Source organism: Pseudorca crassidens, chromosome 7 (genome assembly GCF_039906515.1).
Source record: "Pseudorca crassidens isolate mPseCra1 chromosome 7, mPseCra1.hap1, whole genome shotgun sequence".
Taxonomy (NCBI): Eukaryota; Metazoa; Chordata; class Mammalia; order Artiodactyla; family Delphinidae; genus Pseudorca; species Pseudorca crassidens.
Window position 1 is genome coordinate 81,518,010 of NC_090302.1, and position 27,095 is coordinate 81,545,104.

The following is a 27,095-nucleotide window of genomic DNA, read 5'->3' on the forward strand; positions in this document are numbered from 1 at the left end:
CTCTTGCACTGTTGGTGGGAATGTAACTTGAAACAGCCACTATGGAGAACAGTATGGAGGTTCCTTAAAAAACTAAAAATAGAACTACCATACGACCCAGCAATCCCACTACTGGGCATATACCCTGAGAAAACCATAATTCAAAAAGAGTCATGTACCAAAATGTTCATTGTAGCTCTAATTACAATAGCCAGGACATGGAAGCAACCTAAGTGTCCATCAACAGATGAATGGATAAAGAAGATGTGGCACATATATACAATGGAATATTACTCAGCCATAAAAAGAAACAAAATTGAGTTATTTGTAGTGAGGTGGATGGACCTAGAGTCTGTCATATAGAGTGAAGCAAGTCAGAGAAAAACGAATACCATATGCTAACATATATATATGGAATCTAAAAAAAAAGAAAATGGTCATGAAGAACCTAGGGGCAAGACGGGAATAAAGACACAGACCTACTAGAGAATGGACTTAAGGATACGGGGAGGGGGAAGGGTAAGCTGGGACGAAGTGAGAGAGTGGCATGGACATATATACACTACCAAACGTAAAATAGACAGCTAGTGGGAAGCAGCTGCATAGCACAGGGAGGTCAGCTCGGTGCTTTGTGACCACCTAGAGGGGTGGGATAGGGAGGGAAGGAGACACAAGAGGGAAGAGATATGGTGACATATGTATATGTATAGCTGATTCACTTTGTTATAAAGCAGAAACTAACATACCATTTTAAAGCAATTATACTCCAATAGAGATGTTAAAAAAAAAAAGATAACAAATGCTGGTAAGGATGTGGAGAAAAGGGTACCCTGGTGCACTGTTGGCAGGATTATAAACTGGTACAGGCAGTATAGAAAACAGTATGGAGGTTCCTGAAAAAGTTACAAGTGTAAATGTTAAAAATTTTGCACTAGCATATGAACCAGAAGTTCCACTTCTGAGAATATATTGAAAGGAAACAAAAACGCTAACTAGAAAAGATATCTGCACCCCCATGTTCATAGCAGCATTATTTACAATAGTCAAGACATGGAAACAGCCTCAGTGTCCATTCATCTGTGAATATATACATATATACACAAAGAACACACACACACCAGAATATTATTCAGCCACCAAAAAATGAGAAAATCCCGCCATTTGCGACAACATGGATGGACGTGGAAAGCATTATTCTAAATGATATAAGTCAGGTAGAGAAAGACAAACACTGTATGATCTCACTTACATGTGGAATCTAATTCTTTTTTAAAACTCATAGAAAAAGGAATCAGATTTGTGGTTACCAGAGACAGGGAGTGGCAAGAGGGAGAATTAGAGGAAGGGAGTTAAAAGGTACAAGCTTCCAGTTATAAATAGGTATAAGGAATATAATGTACAACATGGTAACTATAGTTAATACTGCTATATGATATATATGAAAGTTAAGAGAGTAGATGCCAAGAGACCATATCACAAGGAAAAGTTTTTTTCTTTTTGTTTCATTTATATAAGATAATGGATGCTAACTAAAGGTAGTGCAGTAATCATTTCACAACATTTGTAAGTCAAGCCATTATGCTGTATACCTTAAACTTATACAGTGATGTATGTCTATTATATCTCAATAAAACTGGGGAAAATGATGTGCAGGACTGAATTACTGGTTTTATCTTTTAAATATCAACAGATATTTCCTAATAGCTCTGGTATGACAGTCCTGAGCAGCCTAAATGAAAGATACCATAAAACACGCAAGCAAAATACAAAGGGCCAATAAGCACATGAAAAGAAGCTCCACATCGTTAGTTGTTACCACAATAAGATAGCACTTCACACCCACTAGAATGGCTATATTTTTTAAATAGATCTTTACTGGAGTATAATTGCTTCACAATACCGTGTTAGTTTCCGTTGCACAACAAAGCGAATCAGCCATATGCATACATATATCCCCATATCCCCTCCCTCTTGAGCCTCCCTCCCACCCTCCCTATCCCACCCCTCTAGGTCATCGCAAAGCACCAAGCAGATCTCCCTGTGCTATGCTGCTGCTTCCCACCAGCCAACTATTTTACATTTGGTAGCGTATATATGTCCATGCCACTCTCACTTTGCCCCAGCTTCGCCGTCCCACCCCATGTCCTCAAGTCCATTCTCTATGTGTACCTCTTTATTCCTGCCCTGCAACTAGGTTCATCAGTACCATGGTTTTTTGTTTTTGTTTTTGCTTTTAAGATTCCATAAGGAGGCAAGAACGTACAATGGAGAAAAGACAGCCTCTTCAATAAGTGGTGCTGGGAAAACTGGACAGCTACATGTAAAAGAATGAAATTAGAACACTTCCTAACACCATACACAAAAAATAGACTCCAAATGTATTAAAGACCTAAATGTAAGACCAGACACTATAAAACTCTTAGAGGAAAACACTTTTTGACATAAACCACAGCTATAATTTTTAAAACCTGAACATAACAAGTGTTGGTTAAGGGTGAGGAGAAACTGGAACCCTTGAACATTGCTGATAGGATTTTAAAATGGTTCAGCTGCTACAGAAAACAGTTTGGCAGTTCCTCAAGTCAAACAGAGTTACCATACGATCCAGCACTTCTACTCCAAGGTATATACTCCAAAGAATTAAAAACAAGTACTCAGACAAATACTTGTACAAAAATGTTCAAAGCAGCAGTAATCCAATAGTAAAAAGTTGGAAACAACCCAAACGTCCATAAACGGATGACTAGATAAAATGTGGTTTATCCATATAATAATATTATTCAATCATTATAGACATGATACAACATGGATGAATGTCAAAAACATGCTGAGTGGAAGTAGACAGACACAGAAGCTTACATAACATATAATTCCATTTATCTCCATATGAAATATCCAGAACAGGTAAATTCATAGAGACAGGAAGCATACTGGTGGTTGCCAGGGGCTGAGGGAGGAAATGAATGGGGAGTGTCTGCTTAACGGGTACCAGGTTTCCTTTTAGGGTGATGAAAATGTTTTGGAACTAGAGAGAGGTGTTAGTTGCAAAGCTGTGAATGTACTAAATGGTACTATATTTTTCATGTTAAAATGGTTGATTTTATGTGATGAACTTCACTTCAATAAAATTTTAAAAAAATAAATGCAAGCTGTAATTTTTCTACCACCATATAATACTCCATGAAACCTGAAGGGAGAAAATGTTCACAGTGTAAGGAAAGATGACAAGAGTTATGACTTTCTGGAATACTACATCTTACATATCTCGTATTCCATATCCCCAAGAAGAAAGGTCATTTTACTCTCCTCTTTGGGAAAGCAGTGAAAGCAACATATTGTCTATGAGTGGCATAACTGCTCTAGAAAGACCACTCCCAGCCCCTTTGGCTATTTTCACCGTCCTGTGGTCACAAAGATCTTCCATGCTCTTTGTTCTTACCTAACAGCATTTTCTCATGTAAATGGCCTTTCCTCCTTAAGTCTCCTTTTCCTAATACGCAACCTATTCTCCCTCTGCCTTCTGTTTTCCATATCCTTCTCCTATAATAAGAGGTAAAGGGAAACCTCAAGTTTACAGACTGCAGTATTTTGTTGACAGCAACTCCATTCTTCCAGTTGCTCAGACCAAAAACCTTGACTTTCCTCTGTTCACTCTCACTATGGACCCATCAGCAACTTCTATGTCTCTACCTTCAAAGCACACTCAGAATCGGACCACTTCCTACTACGTCCACCGCTACCAACCTGGTCTAAGCCTCCGTCTTTCTCACTTACATTACTGCAGCAGCATCTCATCTGGTCCCCCTGCTCTAGCCCTTGCCTATGTAAGGGTCATTGTCAACACGGCAGCTGGAGTCATCCTTTGAAAACATAACATGGATCATGCCACTCATCTGCTCAATGTCCTCTAGCGGTTTTTCATCTTCCTCAGAGTATAAACCAAGTCCTTGCAGGGATGTCTACTCTCCTAACCTCTCTGACCTTGTTCTGCTAGGACCCTCCCCCTTGTTCATGCCACTCCAGCCACAGAAGCCTGGCTGTCCCTCAAACATGCCAGTTAAGCTCTCTCTTGCTGTTCTCTCTGCTTGGAGCACTCTGCCTTCAGACAGGTTCACACTCTGTCCCTCTTTGCAGGTTGCTAAACAAATATCACCTTCTCAGTTACATTATGTAAAATTTCAGCCCATCTCCCCAGTACTCCCTATCCCCCTTCCCAAATTTATTTTTCTTCTGAGAAATCCAGGATCTAAGAAGGAAAAATAGAGTGCTAGCAAGGTGAAATAGTGGCTTCTGGGAGAGTCATAATCATGGTCATTAATTCAGGGTCACAAAAGCGAGTGCCTCTACAGGCCAGGCAGGTGCCTGATGTGAATGAGTGCAGGCCAGGTATGGGACAGTAGGGAGTGGTGGTGACCGGGGAAAACTGACCGTATTGAGCTCCATCTGAAAGCTTTAAAATTCAAATTAAAAAAATAATCTGTGCAGTCCATACAAAAAGAGCCTGTGGGTATTTTTAGGCCTATAGGCTGCTAGTCTACAAATGCTACTAGATAAATGCTGTGATAAAATCAGCTACATTACTGATGTTTCAAAGTTGCCCAAGTATTCCAGTACTTGGATCTCAACAACAGAAGTATTCTCTTATGTTTCTGGAAAGGAGGAGTTAGGCAGGGAAATAAATGCTTTCTTCCCTGTCATAGTTTTTCTAACCAGTAGCATTAGATGTGCTGGAGTTTCATAATACTTTTCCCCTCATCTCTAGGCTCAAATTTTTAGTGGGATAGAGTGGAAAGTAGACCAGACAAAGGCTGGACAACCCAGTTCTGCCACTTATGAGACTTTAGTTCTTAATAACTTCCATCGACCAATTTATGAATAAAGAAGATGCGGTACATATATACAATGGAATATTACTCAGCCATATAAAAGAATATTACTCAGCCATAAAGCCATTTGTAGCAACATGGATGGAACTAGAGATTATCTTACTAAGTGAGGTAAGGCAGACAGAGAAAGACAAATATCATATGATATGGCTTATATGTGGAATCTTAAAAAAATGATACAAATGAACTTATTTACAAAACAGAAACAGACTCACAGACTTCAAAAATAAACTTATGGTTACCAGAGGGGGAAGGAGGGGGGGAGGGATAAATTAGGAGTTTGGGATTAGCAGGTACAAACTACTATATATAAAATAGATAAACAACAAGGACCTACTGTACAGCACAGGAAACTCTGCTTAATATTCTATAATAACCTATAAGGGAAAAGAATCTGAAAAAGAATAGATATATGTATAACCAAATCACTTTGCTATACACCTGAAACTAACACAACATTGTAAATCAACTATACCCTGATATAAAATAAAAATTTAAAAAATATTCTTGGAGCTCAGCTTGCTTAACAACAACACAGGAGTAACACCTACCTCATAAGCCTGGGGTAAGGGTTAAACAAAATTATGGATGCATAAGTGCTGTCTGTATCAAAAAAAAGCTATAGGAATTATATGTTACTATCTTACCAAAGAAAATTAGGCTACATTGGCCTGTTTCTAAGCAATATGTACATACAATCTATTGACAAGCAATATCATTTTATCAACACAGATTAGTTTTCTAACAAGTCCACTACTACAGAGTACAAGGGAAATTATAGTTGGTTATCCATATTTTCTTAATTTTCTTTATGTGATAGATGCTTAAAGTTTCCTACATGCCTTTTCTGATGAACTGGACAAGAATGTCCAAAGAGACCAGAAATGTTAAATTAGTGAGACAATCTACACTGTTTCATTAAATTTATTTTACTTCATCAGTACATGAGAAGCCTCCTAAATGTATTCACAAAGCTCAATGGCTAAAAACGTTTTTTAGAAGTGATATGACAATGCTTAAGGAAAAGGAAATAGCTTTCAAGTTTCTATAATTATGCAGCCCAATTAAAATTATGTAACAGCTGAAAGTTTCTGACACATAGGAAATAATGTTAACTTACATTTTAGTAAATATAACTATTTTATGCCATTATTATCATTATTCAACTTGAAGAAATACTTCATGAAGTGAAATAGCGAGAATCAAATGATGCTGAAGGAAAAGACTGGCCACTGATGATGGACAGGCTGTGTGCCTGCTGTGTACAGTCAAGCAGGTTGTGCACTGCTCATTCCAGGCTTTGGCAAATGGCATCACTGGTCACCAGCATTCAGGTTCCCTCTGTGGCACCCCAAGTCACTCTGTGCTGGTACCCAACTACGGAATGCCCCCTAAACCTGCAGAGCAGGGACACAAAGAAAGCGGTACCACCACCTGGCAGGGAGGAGGGTATTTTAGAAAATTGTAGAGGCTTTTTTGGCGGTCACAATGATTGGCAGGGTCAGCATCATTTAATGGGAGGGCGTCAAGGATGCCAGACATCAAAAAATGCATAGGATGGTCCCACAAAATAAAGAATTATTTTGCATCCCACATAACTTTTAGATGTCCTATTAAATATTATCCATGTTGGTGAGAAATCTATTTAGAATGATTTGAATCTAGAATCTACCTGTGTTTTACATTTAAACCTAAAGCATTTAGATATGATTTTAACATATTTTGAATTTTTCAGGCATACAACCACTGGGTAAATTGAAGGTATCTTGCCAAGAGCTGTTTACCTGTTGAGAACATCACATCACTGCTGTCTGAAATGGCTAAGGTGTCCAAGATGCCTACCTAGTAGCACACGTTCTTGCATCTGTTGAGTGGTGCCCATGTCCCCCCATTACATTCACAGAGGAGCCAGCATCCCATGCCTTCATTCTGCCTCCTGGTGAATTATGCTTAAGAAAAACCTTTGGAAAGACTTAACTATTTTATTATGAATTACTTCCAAGTTCTCCTGTCATTACACTTAGAGCATTATTTTGACTTTTAAAGTTATGTGTAAGTAGACTGTGTTTTCTCTGAGTTTCATTTCAGGATGGTAGAGAGAACATTAAGATCTTTGTTACTGAATCTGAAGGGCACACTGAATCAAAGGATTGACAACCACTGCTCAAGAATACATGAAATTGTCAGGTCTCTACGGAGTTCACATATTTGTTGCCGATTAACCAGAACCGTCCTTGCTGAGGTGGGCTAACTTCTGATTGATCCACTTATGTTGATCGGTGTAGCCATCCTGCCACTGGGAGGTGTGCTGTACTCTTGAATTGAGGATAGGGACAAGAAGAGTGAAGGAAGAGTGGGAGAGAAGGAAGAGGTCATCACTCCACTTCTAGGAAATATGATGGAGTGGAAAGAACAGTGGCCTGGAATTCTGGGGACCTAGATTCAGTTCCACAGAACTCTGTGTCCTCCGACATGGTACTTCAGTTCTATGAGTCTTAGACTTTTTACCTGAAAAATGGACCACATCCCTTCCAGTCTAGGTCTCTCAAAAAAAGTCCCACTTGACACTATAGATATACTTTCCCTGAAAGCACCAATCACCTGCATATAAGAAGCAGAGCTATTTCTCCTGTATCTGTTGAGAAACATTGTGGGAGTGGGGAAAAGACAAGAGCACTAAAATTTTTAATACATTCTTACAGGGATAGGAATTTTAAGTACATGATCATGTGATATTCATAAGAGGAGATGAGGAAACTGAGGCTCAGAGACGTTAAGTAACCTGCACAAGGTCATGACGCCAGGACACAACAGAGCAGGGGTTTGTACCCAAGCCTGCCTGACTCCAAAGCTTGTTCCAAACCACCATGTTTTCCTGAAGAGAAGGGGATCTGAGAGGCCCAGAAAGACCCTCACTTCTTAACTAAAGAGGAAGAGTCTTGTGTTATTGGCCAATTTCATTTGCTGAAACCACAGTATCATTATATGTAAGGTGATCACTTGTCCCTATTTGCCTGGTACAGTCCCACGGTATGCCTGTTTCCTAGCAGCATTATTAAAGTGCCCCTTTCGCTCTCAAAAGGTTTGCCTAATAGATTTTATGGTCACCTAATTACGTGTTTATATGTCATACCTCCTGTGATTGTATCCTGGAAGCCAAAAAAAAAAAAAAAATCACTTGCTGTTGTGGTATAACAAGTTCACTGTATTATGCATGTGCTATCAGTGCCCCAAATGTTTTCTATCCACATTTAGCAGCATGCAGGCTTCGAACTGTAGTAAGATGGTACGCCATTAAACTCCTGTGTGACTCCTTTATCTTCCCTTTGCTGGGGATAAAGTCTAATCCTTCAAGAGAAGCTCATGTCTCATGGGTTTAAAGAAAAGATCCTGAGAATGACATGTACTTTTTCAGATGAGGGTTTTCACTTTCAGGCATAGACACTGCAAAATATCTCACACTAGAAATGTTCCTGATGCCTCTGAATATCCTTGGGAAGCTGCCTGCTCGTTCTATTTAAAACCCATAAGAGTCATCCCAGTGACTCCGGAAAGTATAGACGAATGGAAACTTAGACACACACACACTTCACAGCAAATCCTAATGTTCTTCCTAGCCATGAACATCAATCTCACTTCTCCTTGTGGTCATCATCTACCAACCTCCTGGTCATGCCTCTAGAGTAGCTGGACATTTTGAAACCTTTGTCTTATCATTTTTTTGATTTCAATATCTAGAATTCAAGAGAATTCAGTCAATCCTTGTCCTCATATTGCAGAAGTCAACTGCCCCTTCCAGACCACTGAAATGGCTCTCACCAAGATATCCAATGATCACCATGTTGCTAAAGACAATGTGTGTTCTCTTCTGTCCTCCTACTGACCACTCTACCTCTGTGACTTTACACTCTCTTGGTTTCCATCTCATGATTCTAAGCTACCTCTGTCTTTTCCACAGTCTTTTCACCTCTATTTGTGGTAGCTTCAGCTCTCTGCTCTTGTCACTCTGTACCCTCTCCCTTAGAGGAGTCTCAACCATCTTCATGGCTCCACCATGCTACTGCAGCATTACTCAACACAGCTCTGCAGGTCACTTGTGTCCTTGCCCATTGTTCCTTGAAATTAGTTTGGGAAACTGTGTACACTATCACCTTTTGGACATTACTATTAAGGTTAAGAGTACAAGCTCTCATCAAAAATTATGGCTATCACTGTGGAAAACGATATGGAGATTCCTCAAAAAACTAAAAATAGAACTACCATATGACCCAGCAATGCCACTCCTGGGTATATATCAGAAAAAAACCAAAAACACTAATTCAAAAAGATATATGCACCCCAATGTTCACAAAAACATTATTTACAATTGCCAAGATAACGGAAGCAACCTAAGTGTCTACCAACAGATGAATGGATAAAGAAGATGTTGTGTATATATACAGTGGAATACTACTTAGCCATAAAGAAGGAAATTTTGCCATTGCAGCAACATGGATGGACTTGGAGGGCATTATGCTAAGTGAAATAAGTCAGACAGAGAAAGACAAATACTGTATAATATCACTTATATGTGGAATCTAAAAAACACAACAAACTAGCGAATATAACAAAAAAGAAGCAAACTCACAGAAAAAAACTATTGGTTACCAGTTGGGTGAGGGAAGAGGAAGGGGAAATACAGGAGTAGGGGATTGAAAGGTATAAACTATTAGGTATAAAATAAGCAACAAGGATATATTGTACAACACCAGGAATATAGCCAATATTTTATTTTTTCTTTTTAAAAAAAATTTATTGGAATATAGTTGATTTACAATGTTGTGTTAGTTTCAGATGTACAGCAAAGTGATTCAGATACATATATATATATATATATACATATATATGCTTTTTAAAATTCTCTTCCATTATAGGTTATTATAAGATATTGAGTATAGTTTCCTGTACTATACAGTACGTGTTTGTTGGTTATCTATTTTATATATAGTGGTGTGTATATTTTAATCCTAAACTCCTAATTTATCACCCCCTTTCCCCTCTGGTAACCATAAATTCGATTTCTATATCTGAGTCTATTTCTGTTTTGTAAATAAGTTCATTTGTATCATTTTTTTAGATTCCACATACAAGCGATATCATATTTGTCTTTCTCTGTCTGGCTTACTTAGTATGATAATCTCTAGGTCCAGCCATGTTGCTGCAAATGGCATTATTTCATTCTTTTTTATAGCTGAGTAATGTTCCATTGTGTATATATACCACATCTTCTTTATCCATTCATCTGTCAATGGACACTTAGGTTACTTCCATATCTTGGCTACTGTAAATAGTGCTGCAATGAACACTGGGGTGCACGTATCTTTTCAAAAAATGGTTTTCTTCAGATATATTTTATAATAACTATAAATGGAGTATAACCTTTAAAAATGGTGAATCACTATATTGTATACCCCTAACTTATATAATATTGTACAAAAACTATACTTCAAAAAGAGTCATGGCTATCATCAAAAAGACAAGTGATTACATGTGCTGGTGAGGATGTAGGGAAAAGGGAACTCCTGTGTACTGTTGGTGCAGCCACTATGGAAAACAGTATGGAGGGTCCCCCCCAAATTAAAAATAGAACTACCATATGATCTAACAATCCCCACTTCTGAGTATATATCCAAAGGAAATGAAAATAGGATCTTGAGAGATATCTGCACTCCCATGTTCACTGAAGCATTATTCACAATAGCCAAGATATGGAAACAACCTAAATGGCCATCAATGGATGAATGGATAAAGAAGACAGAAGATGTGGTATATGTACACAGTGGCATATTATTCAACCATAAGAAAGAAGAAAATCCTGCCATTTGTGACAACATGGATGGGCCTTGAGGGCATTATGTAGGTGAAATAAATCAGAGAAAGACAAATGCTCCACGGTACCACTTATATGTGGAATCTAAAAACAACAACAAAAAAACACAACAACAAAGAAAAGTCAAATTCATAGAAACAGAAAGTAGAAAAGTGGTCGCCATAGGCTAGGGGGTGGGAGAAACAGGGAAAGGGTGCAAACTTTCAGCTGTAAGATGAATAAGATTTGATGTTCTAATGTAAAACATGGTCATGATAGTTGATAACACTGTTTTATACAATTGAAATTTGCAAGAGAGTAGAACTCAAATGTTCTCACCAAAAAAAAAAAAAAAAAAAACCAACTGATAAATATGTGAGGTAATGAATGTGCTAATCAGTTAAGTAGGGGGAATCCTTTCACAATGTACATCAAATTGCCACAATACATACTTTAAATATCTTTCAATTTTATTTGTCCATTATACCTCAATAAAGCTGACATTAAAAAGAATACAAGCTCTTAAATTATCTTTCTGTGTCTGAATCCTGGCCTTGTATTGTCATGTGACCTTGGACAAGTTACTTAATCGCTCTATTCAGTAAAATCTATAAAATGGAAAAATTCAGGCCATACCACATGTGGATACTGTGCACAGAGGAGACATGAATTAATGTGTGGGAAGTGGTTGGCTCACAGTAAACACTAACATTACTGTTTACCTATTAAAATGTCTGAGAGGTCCCAAAGAGAAGAAACCAGTTTTGCTTTATTTAACTCAATATTTCCCAAATTTATTTGACCAGAGAAGTTTGAACATGACTTAGTTTAGTTTGAGAAACACATGTTACTGAACCTCTGACCCATCTCACCTCAAAACCGTCCAATGAGCTGCAGACTCACCACACACCTGGATGTAGGCTCATATCCTACATCCAGTCTGTATCTCCCACCCCAGACTTTCCCTCCTCTACCAGTTACTGTATAGTAAATGGCATCACCTTCTATCCACACCAGCAACCTAAGGGTTGGCCATGACTTCTCACTCACTGCTCACCCCATGTCCGTCACCAGCTGCTACAAACTCTGCCACCATATTCACTTTTAAAGCGGTCCCTGCCTCTCCATCCCCCCATTGCTTACCACTTCTCAACTGCATGACAGCAATGGCCTCCTCACTGGTTTCCCTGACCTCAGTCTGGCTCCTTCTGAATTGTTGCCAGAACAATCATTTTTAAATGCCTAATTAGTCAAATGAATCTGAGTCAGGCTGGGACCTGGGACCCTTTGCTGCAGTGCTTGCACCTGGACACACCTCTCCTCCAGCAACAAAATACAAAGAAACTGTATGGGACTAAAATAACTGTGTGCATGTGCAGTTGGGGCAAATACTGGACCCAAAAGATACAAGGACCAAAAAACCCAACTGCCACTTTTGAAGAGCCAAACAGGGCAAAAACAGAGTGTCAGGAGCAAAAGCAAGGTTACTGAGAATACCTCCTGCACACACCACCACCAGAGGGGTGAGCAAAACACCTAAGCCACCCCTCTGGCCTGACCCCTGGACACACCCCTACCCCCACCCCATATAAGGAACAAGCTTGCCCCCCTCAGGGAGCCAGCAAGCAAGGGAACCTGTTGTTTGTTCTCGCTCCCCCCTGCCGCAGCAGGGGCCCCAATAAAGCCTTGCCTGAATTTCTTGTCTTGCCTCTAGTCAATTTCTATTGCTAGGGAAGGCCATGAACCCTGGTCGGTAACAAATCCTCTTAAAAGGTTTTTCATGGCTTTCAGGATAAAACTTAAACTCCAGCTTAGTATAAAATGCACACCTCTACCCCACACATTTCCACCGTTCCTATCTATTTAGAGGTGCCCAAATGTATTACACTGCATCATGCCTCTGTGCCTTTGCACAGACTGTTGCCTCTCCCTGCAATGTCCTTCTGCACTCAGATGGCTCCTACTCGTTCTCTAAGACCTCATCTTTCACCTCCTCTCGGAAGGCTCTCCTACGTACATGCTTATCACACAGTTTCCATGGTTGACTCATTCATTTCTCTCCCAGATGATTCGTCTCAGCCAATGATGGTAATTCCATTCTCTTGGCGGTCTCTGGTTTGGAAGTGGGTATATGAGCCAACCCTGAAAATGAAAAACGAAGGGAAGAGTCGCCAGGGGGAGAGAGGTAGAGGGGGAAATTCTGACAAAGGTTTCTTGCTTCTAAGAAGAACATACTGGACAGATACAGACTTTCTCTTGACATTGTATGTGAAAGAGACACCAGGAATTCTGGCAGCCATCCTATGATGCTGATGGCAAATGGTCTGAGGGGGAGCTCTGGCCAACTGAGAAGAGTAGTGCAGAGAGAGAAAATGAACCTGGCTTCTCAATCCTGGAATCATCCCTGACTCTGGACTTGGTGTTGTCTTGGATAATAAATCACTTTATTATTTAAACCAGTGTTTGTTAGAGTTCCTTGCTGCTAATGTCATGCTAACTGATGCAGCTGTCACCATCTCATGGGTCTCTCTGTCATCACAATCAATCATCACACAAAGTCAGGAACACGACACAAAACCCTCACTGAACTTCAGCGTCATCCTGGTGGACCTCAATAATGCAATATGATAAAGACAACAAAGAAGAAGTGTAAATACTAGAAAGGAAGGCACAAAACTGTCACTATTTCCAGGTGATAGTATCATCTACAAGGAAAGGCAAAGATTCGAATAAGCTAGGGGAATCAATCAGAAGTCAGTAAGGTGTTCAGATTCAAAACAGGTGATTTACTACACACAAGCAAAGACCATAAAAAATATGATAATGGAAAATCCCATTCAAAATAGCTAAACGCACAAATTAGAATAGCACGTAATATCCAGGATATCCGTAAGAAATATGCCAAACTTGTGTGAGGACAACATTAAGACAGAGCTGAATAACCTAAAAGAAAATCTGAAAAAAATGAAGGAATATACCAGTGTTCCTGAATAGAAGTCAGTTATTTTGAAGATCTAGATCTCCTCTAATTAAACTAAAATTCACTGCAATTTCAATATAAATCTCAACACATTTTCAAAAATGACAAATGGAGAAAGTGCACATGATTAATCAAGAAACTCTGGATAAAAAAAGATCCATGAGGGGGAACTTGACCTGTCTGATGTCAAAACTATACTATAGTTAATAATGGAGCAGGAATACTAAAATATGCAATTCAGAAATATACCTTTGAAAATAATGAAAGGTTATGATAAATAACTTTGAGAAAAATCACTAACCAACTGGGAGAGGGAAAAAGTATATCCCTTCTTCATGTCAAACACACATAAAAATTCCAAAGAAGTTAACAGGTCAAATAAAAACAAATATTAGATCAAACCACATGAAATCACCATTTTTGTAGGTCAAAAGCAGTTGAGTATCAGCAATTTCACATAGTTCAAGCTAATGCATTAATTATGAGGATGAAAACACAGAAAACATGTTAATAATCTTGGAATGAGGGAAACTGACATAAAATAATAAAACTTAGAACTTAGAAAAATTAAGTAGTCTGCACATGCAGAAGCTGTCTGTGCATATGAAAAGTGCCTGTGCTACAAAGTTAACATTAAAATAAGTTAAAAGCCAAGAACAAATTATGAGGAAAGAAGTTAATACTTGTGAAAGGCAAAAGATTAATATGCAGATTATAAAAGAATTCCCACAATCTATAAGGGAAGGACAAAAGAAAACAGAAATTCATAAAGTAAACAAGTAATTCCCAGGAGAAATGCACGTGGACAATTATCCTTTGAAAAGATGCTCACCCTCACTAGTAAAAAGGAAAAGGCAAATTAAAACAATAAAATCTCATTTTTTTTTTCAATCTTAGAAATTGGTCACATCAGGGTTAGTGCTTATGTGGGGAAGCAGCCATTTTCCCACTCACCTTGTTAGTGAGTGTTAGTCTTTCAGAGGATAATTTATTTGCCCATTTCCATCAAAATTTAAAATGTGTATATCCTTCAACTTTTAAGAATCTGCCATAGAGAAATACTTGTATATGCACATCCATTGCAGCACTGTTACAGCTAATAAATAAGAAATATCAGTTTTCCAACAGTAATTTGGTGATTAAATAAATTATGGCATCTCCACACTACATGATATTATTCAGCCAATTTTTAAAAGGATACAGATTAATATGTATCGATATGGAAAGTCCTTCAAGCCATAAGATAAATTGAAAAAAATGAATTGTAAAATAATACATATAGAACAATCCTATTTATGTAAAAAAATAATCCTATATCCATTCTACACGTCAACGTGCATAGACTGGCTAATAATATGCATCTCCCTACCCCAGTCTGTCCTAGGGTCAAGAAAAACATTCTATAAAATTGTACTTTAAAAATCTTTTATAATAAGAACACATCATCTATTATCTATGTCATTATACAAATACAATTAATTTCATTTCAATACACTTAGAAGTCAGTTCCACACATGTGCATGTGGTATGGCCAATTCCAGACATTTCCCAGGATTTTAAAAATTTTAATCATTTGGTGAAAACCACATATACATATATAACAGCAGCTCCTTTCCTGCTGTAGGCTCTGATTTTTTAAAATTCCTATTTCAATTCCTATTTTCCCCCAAGGACCACAGAATAACACACAAAATACATTTTCAATGAAAAGGAAATTAGCAGAACATCAGTTTGATCCCAGTTCTTTAACTGCTATTGTATTTCAGGACAGCTCTACTTTGAAGATAAAGGGGAGTTTTGCCTCATCCAGGCAAGCACACTTGAAGATCTTAAACTTTGAACAATAAAAGGAGGGAGGAGTATGTTTTGATCATCCAATCTGTCCTGTCTATGATCTTCAGTCATTCCTGGGCCATCTGGATTGGACACCCCACTGCTGCCTCCTTCCTAACGGGGCTACAACTGGCATGTAATTTATTAGCCTTTAGGATGACTTCATACCATTTCACTTAATAGGAGGGCCAGGACCCCCATTTCAAGCCCTCCCATTTTCCCTCAGCGCTCGCTTGCTCACTCTCTCCTTCCTGCCTGCCTGCCTCTCTGCTTTTCTCCCTCCCTCTCTTTCTCATCCTTATCACAAACCTTTGACACTGGGTTCGCCTAGGCTTCTCTCCCAGCCACCGGCCCCCGCGGTGAGCCGGCAGCTGGAAAGCCCGCACTCTTCACAGGCGCAGAGGAGAGCCCAGCGCCAGGGCACGTACCCGTGTTTCTGGCTGTGATCTTGGAACTGTGTCTCAGCAGACGGACAAACACGTTGCTGCTGCAGTGGTTCACCAACTGCAGGCGGAGACCCCTCCGAGTCTGGATCTTGACCAAGCATTTTGCCATTACCGGTTCTTCAATTCCCTCAGTCTCCTCCTCCTGTCATGGCCCAGGGCAGCTACCGCCAGCCATAGTGGCTTTGACCTTTCACTAACTGTCCATTCTGTTTTAAAGGACCGAGGCAGGGCGCACTGAATGAATCAAATGTCAGGCTCCTAACGCAGCCAACAGAAATAACTCAGGAGGGATCAGCATGGGGCTGGAGGAGGGAGGGGGCTGCTATTTTTAAACTCTCCACTCACTCCCCTAACAGACAATGAAATAATATGCATCTCCCTACCCCAGTCTGTCCTAAACCATCCAGGCCAGAGGACCCCAGCCAAATGCCCTACAGTGTCCTAACAATTGAATGTCCCCCCTAAAGATAAAAACGAAAACTGGACAACTGTGCAATGGAGAACACCCCCTTGATTTCTTTTAAAAATAATTTGAATCTTTATTAAGTTCTAGAGCAGCGCTGTCCAGTAAAAATACAACGCAAGCCACATTAAAGAAAGCATATGAAAAGTAAAAGAATAAATTAAAATTAATTTTAATAATGCTCTTTTAATTTTTAAAAATTTATTTATTTAATTTATTATTTTTGGCTGTATTGGGTCTTTGTTGCTGTGTGCAGGCTTTCTCTAGTTGCGGCGAGCGGGGGCTACTCTTCGTTGCGGTGCGCGGGCGCTACTCTTCGTTGCGGTGCGCGGGCTTCTCATTGCAGTGGCTTCTCTTGTTGTGGAGCACGGGCTCTAGGCGCAAGGGCTTCAGTAGTTGTGGCACGCAGGCTTCAGTATTTGTGGCTCACGGGCTCTAGAGCGCAGGCTCAGTAGTTGCGGCGCACGGGCTTAGCTGCTCGGCAGCATGTGGGATCTTCCCGGACCAGGGCTAGAACCCGTGTCCCCTGCATTGGCAGGCGGATTCTTAACTGCGGTGCTACCAGGGAAGCCCCAATAATGCTCTTTATTTGAAGCCAAGATATCCAAAATAGTATCATTCACTATATAACAATATCAAAATAATAAAAGTTTAGATACTTTTTTTCGTACTAAGTCTTTGAAGTTGGTGTACATTTGCACACTTACAGCATGTCTCCATTCAGACCAGCCACATTGCCAGTGGCTCAGCAGCCACAGGGGCTGCCGTGTTAGACAGCACAGCTCTGGACAAATCGCTGAGCTCCTCACAGCATTATCTCTGTTCTCACAGGGATGCTAAAATTTTCTTCATTTTATAGAGAAGGAAACAACATCCTGGAAAAAGTAACTGCCCTGACCAAATTTATAGAGTTAGTAAGTGGCAAAGCCATGATTTGAACCTAAGCATCCAATTAACATCAGTTGACTAAGAAGACAGTCCCCCAGGAAGAGAGCTGTTACTATCCCCACTTCTAACCACATGTGTTTTCAATGCAGGATCTAAATGTTACATTCTCTCTCTCAGGACTTTTGAAAGTCCTGCACTTGTACCTCTGAGGCATGAAATGTGCTTGCATCCCAGAATAAGTGCTCAAGGAGCAAAATGTTTTCAATGTTTTCAGAGTATTGAAAAATTCCTATATTTGAAAAAATTTCAACTGATTAACAACTGTGCCCCACATACTATCCTTCAGTTCTATTTCTTGGCTGGTATATTTTTCCCACTCTCATTTTTAGAAGAAAAAAAAACCTCCCATTATTTAATTATTCATGCATGCGTTTTTCTACTTTAAATGGCTACTGAGGGCAAAAGATAATTTTCTAATAAAAATATTCTTTTCTTTCCCCTCTCCTGACAAAATAAACCATTATATGCAGGGCAGTCAGCTGAAATTCTGCATTGTTATACTTCACTGTGGGAATATAAATTGATTTAGCATTTCTGGAAAGAAGTTTAGAAAAATACATTGAGTTTTATAGGAGTGATATTCGTTGACTCAGAAATTCCACTTTTAGGAATTTAGCCTGAGGAAATAATGAGAAACGTTGACAAAAATTTTTGGACAAAGGTTTTCATCAGAGTATCATTTATTATAGCAAAAAGAAAAAAATAAATCTAAATTTCCAGTGGGAAAATGAGTAAATACATGTGATGGAATATTGTACATCCATTAAAATGTATGTTTAGGAGTTTAATGATGGAGGGAGAGCTTGCAATGTATTGATAAGTGGAAAAAGCAGTTTATATAAGCAGTATGACCTCAACTATGTAAAAAATGTACATTACGGAACAGATTATAAATCTTGAAAGGGGAGAAGGGTGGTAGCCAGTTGTGCACTGTGGGCTGAGGTCACCGCTAGAGACCTCCCAGGGGGCTCCCTCACCCTGCCCACTGGTTGTCAGTTCCAGGTATAGTAGGGCAGTTCCTACTCTCACGGCCATTAGTCAATTTCGAAACCCTACACTTGAAAGCTAAATACCCCTAAAAATTCACAAAATCTTCATGCCTTTGCAATTCCCCTTGTGATATAATTCTGAGCAGAATCCCCATATATAAAATAGACTGCACAGAGTGGGGCCCTGGGGTAGTACTTGCTAGGTCTTGCCTCACTAGCCACCAACAGTGGTTCTTGAAGAACTACTGAAAATCTTTAGGATACTGGAAAACAAATCAGAAAATCCCCATCCCAGGTGAATCAATGCTGTGCAGTAACACAGATAAAAGATTTCAAAGATTAATGTGGGCTCATTTGCATAGCAGTAGACCAGGGCTCAGACACTGAGAAAACCTCCCTTTGCCTGTTTGGAGGGAATACAGATGAATCTGTGTGCTTATCATTATAAATTATAAAGACAACATGATGTGAACCTGAGGGCCCACTCTAAACAAACAGCCCTTCCAAAAAAACAAAACAAAACAAAACAAAACAACAACAAAAAAACCAAGAAAGCAAATTAAAAACCTGAAACAAAACCACCACCATACTTTATTTCTGTTCTTTTCCACCGGGAGAGTTATTCTCCATTAATTCTCAAGCTTCAAATCTCACTATAGTTTTGAAGTGTCTCCTTCTTTCCTTTCATTAACTACTAGTCATAATATTTTGCATTTCGTGCATGTAAAATTTTTCCCTTTATTTTAGCTTGTTCCCACTCTTTGTGCTACTTTTCAGAGATCTTAAGTAGATTCTTTCACCCTCTTTCTTCTGGGGACCTTCAACTTTTATTTAGAGAGAGGGAACCTAGAAGGACCAGCATCCCATATTGTCCCATATTTCTCTCTACCTTGCCCTACTCTACCCAAAGGTGTGGCTACATTTCAAGAGGAAGAAGCAAAGGAAGGCAGAGATGCGGAGCCAACCCAAAGGATTCTGGGAGGAACTGCACAGGAGGCTTGTTTTCGTTTGAGGCACTGCGCTCACAGACTGATATCAACAGCACAACATTTGGGTGCCCTTGAATATCTTTCCTGTTTAGATTTGTCTGTTTGTTTGAAGAATCAGGAATGCATGTCTGGGAATGACAAGAGGCTAAAGAAAACAGCGGATATGTGTGAAGAGGGGGAATCGATTTTCCACAGTGAGATGTCAGAAACACTGATAAATCGGGCAGAAGCCACCGCGGAGGAAGAGAGTTCAATGGTAAGAGCAGTTCACGAGCCTGGATTTCATGTCTACTTTTGTGACAAACTTCCTGACACAGATTTGAGGCAAGGGAACAAGCTTGTCTCTGCTTTGTGGGTGACTGGGAGCTACTGGATGACTTGGAACCCTGGTGCATTTGAAAATGGAGACAATACTTCTCCCGTGGATGTTAGGACAAGGAAATGAGATCATGTCTATCAACTGCCTTGCGTAGTGCTGGTTCCTGGTTGATGAACCAGAACTTACTAAAGAGTTACAGAAAGCAAGGTTTAAAGCACAAGCTCTGGGTTCTAATACCGGCTGTATCGTTTATCTCTGACCTCAGTTTCCATGCCTGTAAAATGAGCATAGCAAAGGCAGGACCTACCTCCCAGGGCTGTTGTGAAGATTAATAGGTAATCCACGTGGCATGCTCAGATCAGTGCCCAGCACAGGTTACTCAAGAAAAATTAGTGATTTTTTTTTAACACATGCTCATTCTTTTCTCTCCTTTACTCAAGGGGAAGACAGTGAGGATTTTAAATCAACTGGATTTTCTTCCATCAACCATCTATCTCTAACATTTCTAGTTACTTCTCCCCAAATAGTAGGGAAGCGGCATTGCAGGTTGTTAAGTTTACCTGACCAGCCCTGTAACCTTGGGAAAGCTACATAAGCTTGTTGAACTGTAGTTTTCTGCCTGTAGAATAGTACTGATGTTGGCACTTATGTAACTGAGTGCCTGATACGTAGCAGGCACAATAAATATCATGTACCTTAGTCGCTGTTTTGAAAACTCACAGATTTCACAGGTGTAGTGGTTTTGGCCATTAGTTAAAAGAGTTATGGAGATTCACTGAAATTTTAGCTAACTGCTAACTCCAATGAGAAAGATAATAAAAAGTTATTACATACGTTAACTGTTCTTTGTAATACATTTAGACATTAAGTACCAATTATTAAGAGTCCTGGGCACTATCACATATTATATGTATCATATAATAAAATATAATAATGATATAAAACATTGTAATACTATATTTGTGATACAGTGGGTATATTCTTGGGTGTATAATAAGGAGGAATGGAAGCAGTTCCCAGCACCACTAAGTGACAGGGCTGTTCGGTCAGGTAGTCAATCATCTGCGTAATTCAATTTCCTCCTTCGTAAAGTAAGGCAACATTATCTGTTCTATCCATGTCAAGGAAGTGGTCATGAGGCTCAAATTATGATAACTCATGCGAAGAAAACTCTGAAAAGGTATAAGGTGCTTTGGCATATCAAATGCTCTTCCTTTTAGTATCCCCCTTATTAGATGAAGCATTCACTGAGTGCTTCCTGCCCGTAAAATGAGAGCACTGCTCGGCGGGGCCAGGCATCACCATGCCCTGGTGGGAAAGAGGCCAAGAAACCCCTCTGGAGAATTACAGTTGCAGACAGAATAGAACAGACATTAAACAGCACAGCTGGGCTCTCCTCAACATCATTGTGGGCAAGGAGAATGCTCTTCACAGGAACTTCATGGCTGTAGAGGATTCTAGCATAAGGGCTCATCCATCTGTCGCCCTGACCATCCCCTACACTGATAACTGTGGTATCTCTAGACAGGCAGCTTATGCGTGCCGAGACAGACAATGAGAGAGAGTCAGAGACAGAGAGAGAGACAGAGAGGTGGGAAGGCGGGCAGAATGTCACAGGGCCCTCTCTCCGTCCGCTCGGGCCACTGGTGATGATTTCTAGACGGGCAGAAAATACAGACAGAATGCTCCATCAGACACTGCCCTGCTCTCCCTTCCTGCCTCCCCGTGTCCTGTCCCTCACTTTTCCCCCCAACCTTTCAGTGTCAATATCTTTGAAATAAAACCTTAGGCGGTTGTCATTATTATTCTTATTATTTTAAAAAAGCACTATCTGCACAGTGTAGGAAAGTGGAGAACTACCAGAAGTTAGGAAATGGGTGGAGATCCCAACAGTCCCTCAAAAGCGACAGCCCAGAGAAAACTGCTGCTGAAATTTGCTCTATTTCCTACCAGACCTGCAGGAGCTTTAAGTTCAAAAGGGTTGCAAATATAGTTAAAATGTTTGCAAGTTGGTGAGGTCTAGAGAAGCCATAATTGAGTATGAAATTTTAACCTCAAAGCCTAAAATACCAGCGTATTGTGCTATATATCATTCTGTGTGATGGTTTTTTTTTTTTTTTTTTTTTTTTTTTTTTGCGGTACGCTGGCCTCTCACTGTTGTGGACTCTCCCGTTGTGGAGCACAGGCTCCAGACGCATAGGCTCAGCGGCCATGGCTCACGGGCCCAGCCGCTCCGCGGCATGTGGGATCTTCCCGGACCGGGGCACGAACCCGCGTCCCCTGCATCGGCAGGCGGACTCTCAACCACTGCGCCACCAGGGAAGCCCGTGTGTGATGTTTTGAGCTAAAAATTTTTAAACTGAATATTTTCTTCAGGGTCTGACTTTCTGAGTGCTATTTACCAAGATCTGAGCAAGCCTCAGTTTGCCTGCTCTTCACCTCCTTCCTTCTCTGACAGAGTGTCCATGAAAGGCTGCTTTAGAAGATGCTCCATAAGGACAGACAAGCCTGCATCCAGGTGAGCCAGTTCACAGACTGGTTGGCTAGTCATTCATTCACCCAACAGATACTCCCTGAGCACCTTCAGTGTGCTAAGCACACTGAGTGCGAGCCTGATCACGGTCTCGGCCCCATCCTGGAGGGCGATATAGTTGTGCAACAGGTAAACCAACCAATAGACAAGACAGCATGAGTGCTATGAAGGGAATAAAAGGATGTTATCGTCATCAATAACTTGGCAGGAGTGGTTTTGGGGGTGAAGCTTCAGATGGAGCCGTTGGGGAAAGACCATCTTAGGGTGACAGTTTCCCCTACATCTTAAGAGGAGACAGAAGGATCCCAGTTATGCAAGGATACCTCATCATATACTGCATGCTTATCTGGCATATGGAAGTCTGTTTGGGGGCTTTCTTTCTGGCACCTGAATCAGCGTCTTCATTACTTTTGCTTCAGAGTAATGATAGGTCACCCTTACTGAGGGCTTGATATGCACCAGGCTTTGCTCTAAGCCCTTCATATACATTCTCTCAGGAATGCTGATCTTATTTTTGAGAGTACCTTTGTCTTTTTCATAGTTAAAAAAGAAAAAAATATATATATCCTGTTGCTATGGGTCAATTAATACTTATGACTACCGTATTAACTAGGGTTATTATCTCTAAATTTTACAGATAAGGAAACAGAGGCTTAAAGATTAGGAGCCACGTCCTACAAAAATAAAGGAGTGCCTTCCAGGAACATCATACCTTCCCCCAAACACACATCATCACTGAACCTTCCTTCTCCCTCACCCTTTATCTAGACAAACACCCACCTGTCAATTCCACCTCCTAATTCTTCTTCCTCACCCACTTCCCAGTCTCAGCCACCTCACTGGAGTCTGATGCATCTGCCCTCTCACCCTCTGACACATTCATCTCAGAGTATCTAGATACAAAGCAAGTTTTAAAAAACATACATCTGGTCACTTCACTCACTTCAAACTGTCAGAGAGCTTCTTTCAAACATATCCAGTAGGGATTTTCTTGGAACTTTTAGCTCATAAATTTAGAACAAAAGCTTAGTGATAATTTCTCATGGCCACAGAATCTTAACAAATAGAGATAGATTCCATACACTTGATGGAAAATCTAAAGATGAAGAATGGCATTTGCTTAAATAACCTTCCCAATTAGGTCCCAGAGTATAATGCTGGAAACTTCTCTAGAGCTTTAGGAGAAAAGGTGTTAAGTAACTTCTCAAGTGAATTTGCTTAATGCTTTGTCTTTTAGGATTCTTTTTTTTCTTTTCGTTTTCTGGTAATCCAGATTCTATCAAACAAATCAAAGAGAAAGGAAACCCACAGTGGGGTGAGGGGCAGGACAAGTCTAACTCTACGAAAGCCTTAGAAGTAGCATGAGATGCTCTAGCTGCAATGAAATGGGCATCTCAGTCTTTATTTCCAAATCTCTTCTGCCAAGCAGAAAAAGCCATGAAAGGACCCGCCGGAGACTGAAAATCAAGAGGCCTGCTAACAGCCTAAGAACCTCTCACACTTCCTCATATTTTCCTGACACTCCATCTTATTTCCAAACAAGAAAGAGCATATCATTCCAAGCAGTCAGCTTTGGGTAAGAAACAAAAGTTAAAAAACATGTTTGTGACTTAAGATAAAAGTATTGCTGGGCCACTGCCTCTATCTTCCGAAGAATGAATTTAGCTCCTGCCCCCCAAAACTGACTACAAGATTTCTTCCTAAATGTTTAAAATGAGCATACTCTGTTCCAATAGGGAAATGTTTAAATCCTTAAAAAATAAAGTTAGAGCAAAGAATATAAAAAAAACTCACTAGTTATTTTTAAATGACAGAAAAAGCCTAATGTATTACAAATACACATTGTACTTACGAGTTCTCAGTGGAAGCAGGTGAGAACTCTGAACTTTTTTCTGTTTTATTCCATAGTATGGCTTATATTTAATCTTAGGGCTTAGGGTCAGGAACAGAAAAGTTGGCTAGAATGGCTCACCTTCCATTCAACCATCCACCCGTTAATGAACAGATACCAGGCACTGTGCAGGGAGGGGCACCCAGTTAGACCAGACATGTAAACTAATGGTTAGACAAAGGAGTTTCACAAACCAAATGTAAGTGGTGTCTCCAGGGAAACGGACAGCAGAGTGGAGGTTGCCAGGGGCTGGCGGGGCGGGGTGGTGGTGGAGATATTTGTCAAAGGGTACAAACTTCCAGTTATTAGATTAACAACATCTGGGGGTCTCATGTACAGCATGGTGACTGTAGCTAATAACGCAGTATTATATACTTATATGTTGCTAAGAGAGTAGATCTTATGTTCTCACCATAAGAAAGAAATGATAATTATGTGATGGGATGGAAGTGTTAGCTAACTCTATGGTGGTAATCATTTTGCACCATATAACTGTATCAAATCAACACATTGTACACCTTAAACTTACACAATGTTATATGTAATTATATCTCAATAAAGCTAAAAAGAAGAATCAATGCAAGAATGAAAGCGAAGAAAGCTATTAGTTCTGTCTTTAAGCCAGGGGCATTTCATAGAGGAGGAGCCACTTAACAGTATGGATCTAGCAGATGGAGCAGAGGGAAGTTGGAAGAGCAGCCCCAGTAAAGGAACCAGCAGAGAGGAGCCCACATGGGCCTGTGGTACTGGGGCAGTGCGAGGGGAGCTGCATTCACAGAATGATGAGAGGGTTGAGCAGGACCAAAGGAGGGAAATAAGGCTGGAGAGGTGAGCGTGGACCAGATTGTGAGGAGCCATGAACACCTTTTGGGGCTGGACTCTGCTCCACAGTCAATGAGGAGGTTCTAGAAACTACTTCAAATAAGGGTGATTGCTCTAGCTGGAGTTTTCAGGATGGGTTATGGGGAGATCAATAAGGAAGATACTGCAGTGTCCCCAGAAAGAGAAGAGGGGACCTGAAATGAAGCTGTAGCGGCAGGCTGAAGAGCCCGGACAGATGTCAGAGTTACTTCTGGGATGGACTTGACGGTGGTGGCCGAGTGGATGTGGAGCATGGGAGGGGCATCAAGGCAAGGATGGCCTCCAGGTCTTTCTGATTGGGGTAACTTCATGGATGGTACTGTCATTAACCAAGTCAGAGCAGGAGCAGTTTGGAGACTGGGATTTGGGGAAGGATGAGAACATGAGTGTAGTCGTAAACCCATTAAGTTTGATGTGTGAGCTGTGAGCTGTTGTGTGGTGTCCAAGTGGAGGTGGCCAATAGCAGCTGAGAGTATAGGGTGGCAGTGTGAGGCTGAGCTCTAATACAAGGAAGTTAATCCAAGAGAAACAGAGAGGAGGTCAAGGTCGCCCTCGTCGTGAAAACACCACACCTAGAATCCTGGCTCCTTATTCCATTTCCAAACACCAATGAAGAGCAAGCTTTACTGTCTTCCAACCGTGGTAAGGCAATGTTTTAAAATGTTAATTGACTAATTCACCTATGCTCACAAAAGTCCTGGAAGCCTTTTCTTCATCCTCAGCCCAGAAAGCAAACCTAACCCACCCAACAATAAAACAACGACCACAAATACTTAGCCATTAATCTCACAAACCATTCTCCAAGACAGAAAGACCTCCTCAACCTGCAGACTGCACAACAGAATTCTGAGTAAAAGGAAAATTGAAGGGGTTACAAGTAGAGGAAGAGTGTAAAATAAGAGACCCCCGTCTCCAAGGATCAGGTACCATCCATTGACAGCACCAAGGAGCCTTATGGGAGTCACCACCCAACAAGCCACCCATCGACTGTGCAGATGCAGAACTGTCCATTCCCTCTCTGATTTATCTACTATAGGAGACACTCTTATTCACTGGTGCATGGTGCTCTTAAAACCCTGTGAATAAAGATAGGGCCTGAATACCTATAGATACCCCTCTATAGGGGTGATGGTAACATGAAGGGAAACCTTCCACAGCTGTCCATACATGAAACCAGGTGAAAATCTCCCACAGATGTTGGACAGGGACCAGGAATTTCACAACTATATGGCATTCTTCAAAAACATGCATGAGGAATTTCCTTGGAGAAGAATTTAAGCCATCTCTCTCTGACCAAGATGACCTATAATTCAGATTATTCCTTCCACATAAACAAAGAGTTTTTCCTCTATCCTGGTCAAACCTAGGACTTGAAATTTGCCTGATGTTCCATAACTTAGATATATCAAGGTAATCTATTCACAGTGCAGTGTTGTCAGATGTCAGTGCCCAGAGGTTTTCCTGTAAGAATAATGGGTGACAACGCTGTCCTTACTGGCTCCAGTTAGAACAGGCTCCTTTCGTCTGTTGAGAACTCTCGGCCAAGAATCGACTTCCTTTGTCTCTGTACAGGATGAATTTGTTTTCTCATCACTTCTGCTGTATTATTTCACTCCCTCCAGGCACAAGTCGCCATTACAGATGAACCACTTTTCTCCGAGTAAAGGAAATTGAATTGGGCTGCATCAGTAAATGGAACTCCAATTTTTTCCATATTTCCCAACAGCTCTGCAGATGGTACTAAGAAACAGGCATCTGTGTCTCCCTGTTGAAAGAAACAGGCTCTTCTGGAACTATGGGCTCCTTGTGTTGCTGCTAGGGAACCAAGAAACTAGAGGCAGCAGGACCCAATCCTTCACCCAGCACACCAGCCAAGGGCCTCTCTCTCTCACACTCTAGTTGTATGCTCAAAAGAGAAACACAAATGGCAAGAAATGCAAGAAAAATGTCCAACCACTCTAAGTTTTCCCTTTCAAATTCTCAAAGATTTTAAAAAACGGTTATACTCAGTTGTGTAGCTACGTAAGACACATTCATATATATATATATAATTTAGGTAGGAGATGGAGGGGGTGAAAGATATTTTTGTCTATTTATGTGATCGAATAATGTATGTCCGTTAAAATTAAA

At 40.3% G+C, this 27,095-nt stretch overlaps 1 protein-coding gene and 1 long non-coding RNA gene across 9 annotated transcripts in view; one reads left to right on the plus strand and one right to left on the minus strand.

Annotated features, from left to right (window-relative positions):
- The window catches only part of LOC137227979 (uncharacterized), a 128,869-nt gene extending 120,818 nt beyond the window's left edge, over positions 1 to 8,051 (plus strand). For 4 of the 5 annotated variants that reach the window (XR_010945093.1, XR_010945092.1, XR_010945094.1 and 1 more), the window contains one exon: positions 2,218 to 3,070. This is a non-coding gene — a long non-coding RNA (uncharacterized lncRNA). Of the gene's footprint in view, positions 1 to 2,217; positions 3,071 to 6,600 lie in introns of those variants that run through there. The other variant, XR_010945096.1, reaches the window with a different exon arrangement.
- Positions 1 to 27,095, minus strand: part of FRMD3 (FERM domain containing 3) — a 315,727-nt gene that overhangs the window by 19,290 nt on the left and 269,342 nt on the right. Inside the window, exon 1 of one of the 4 annotated variants that reach the window (XM_067744695.1) lies at positions 15,955 to 16,222. The exons of the other annotated variants lie outside the window; for them this stretch is intronic. Within the exon in view, the coding sequence (XP_067600796.1) occupies positions 15,955 to 16,081 (127 nt within the window). The 5' untranslated portion in view covers positions 16,082 to 16,222. Of the gene's footprint in view, positions 1 to 15,954; positions 16,223 to 27,095 lie in introns of those variants that run through there. 4 annotated transcript variants of the gene reach the window in all.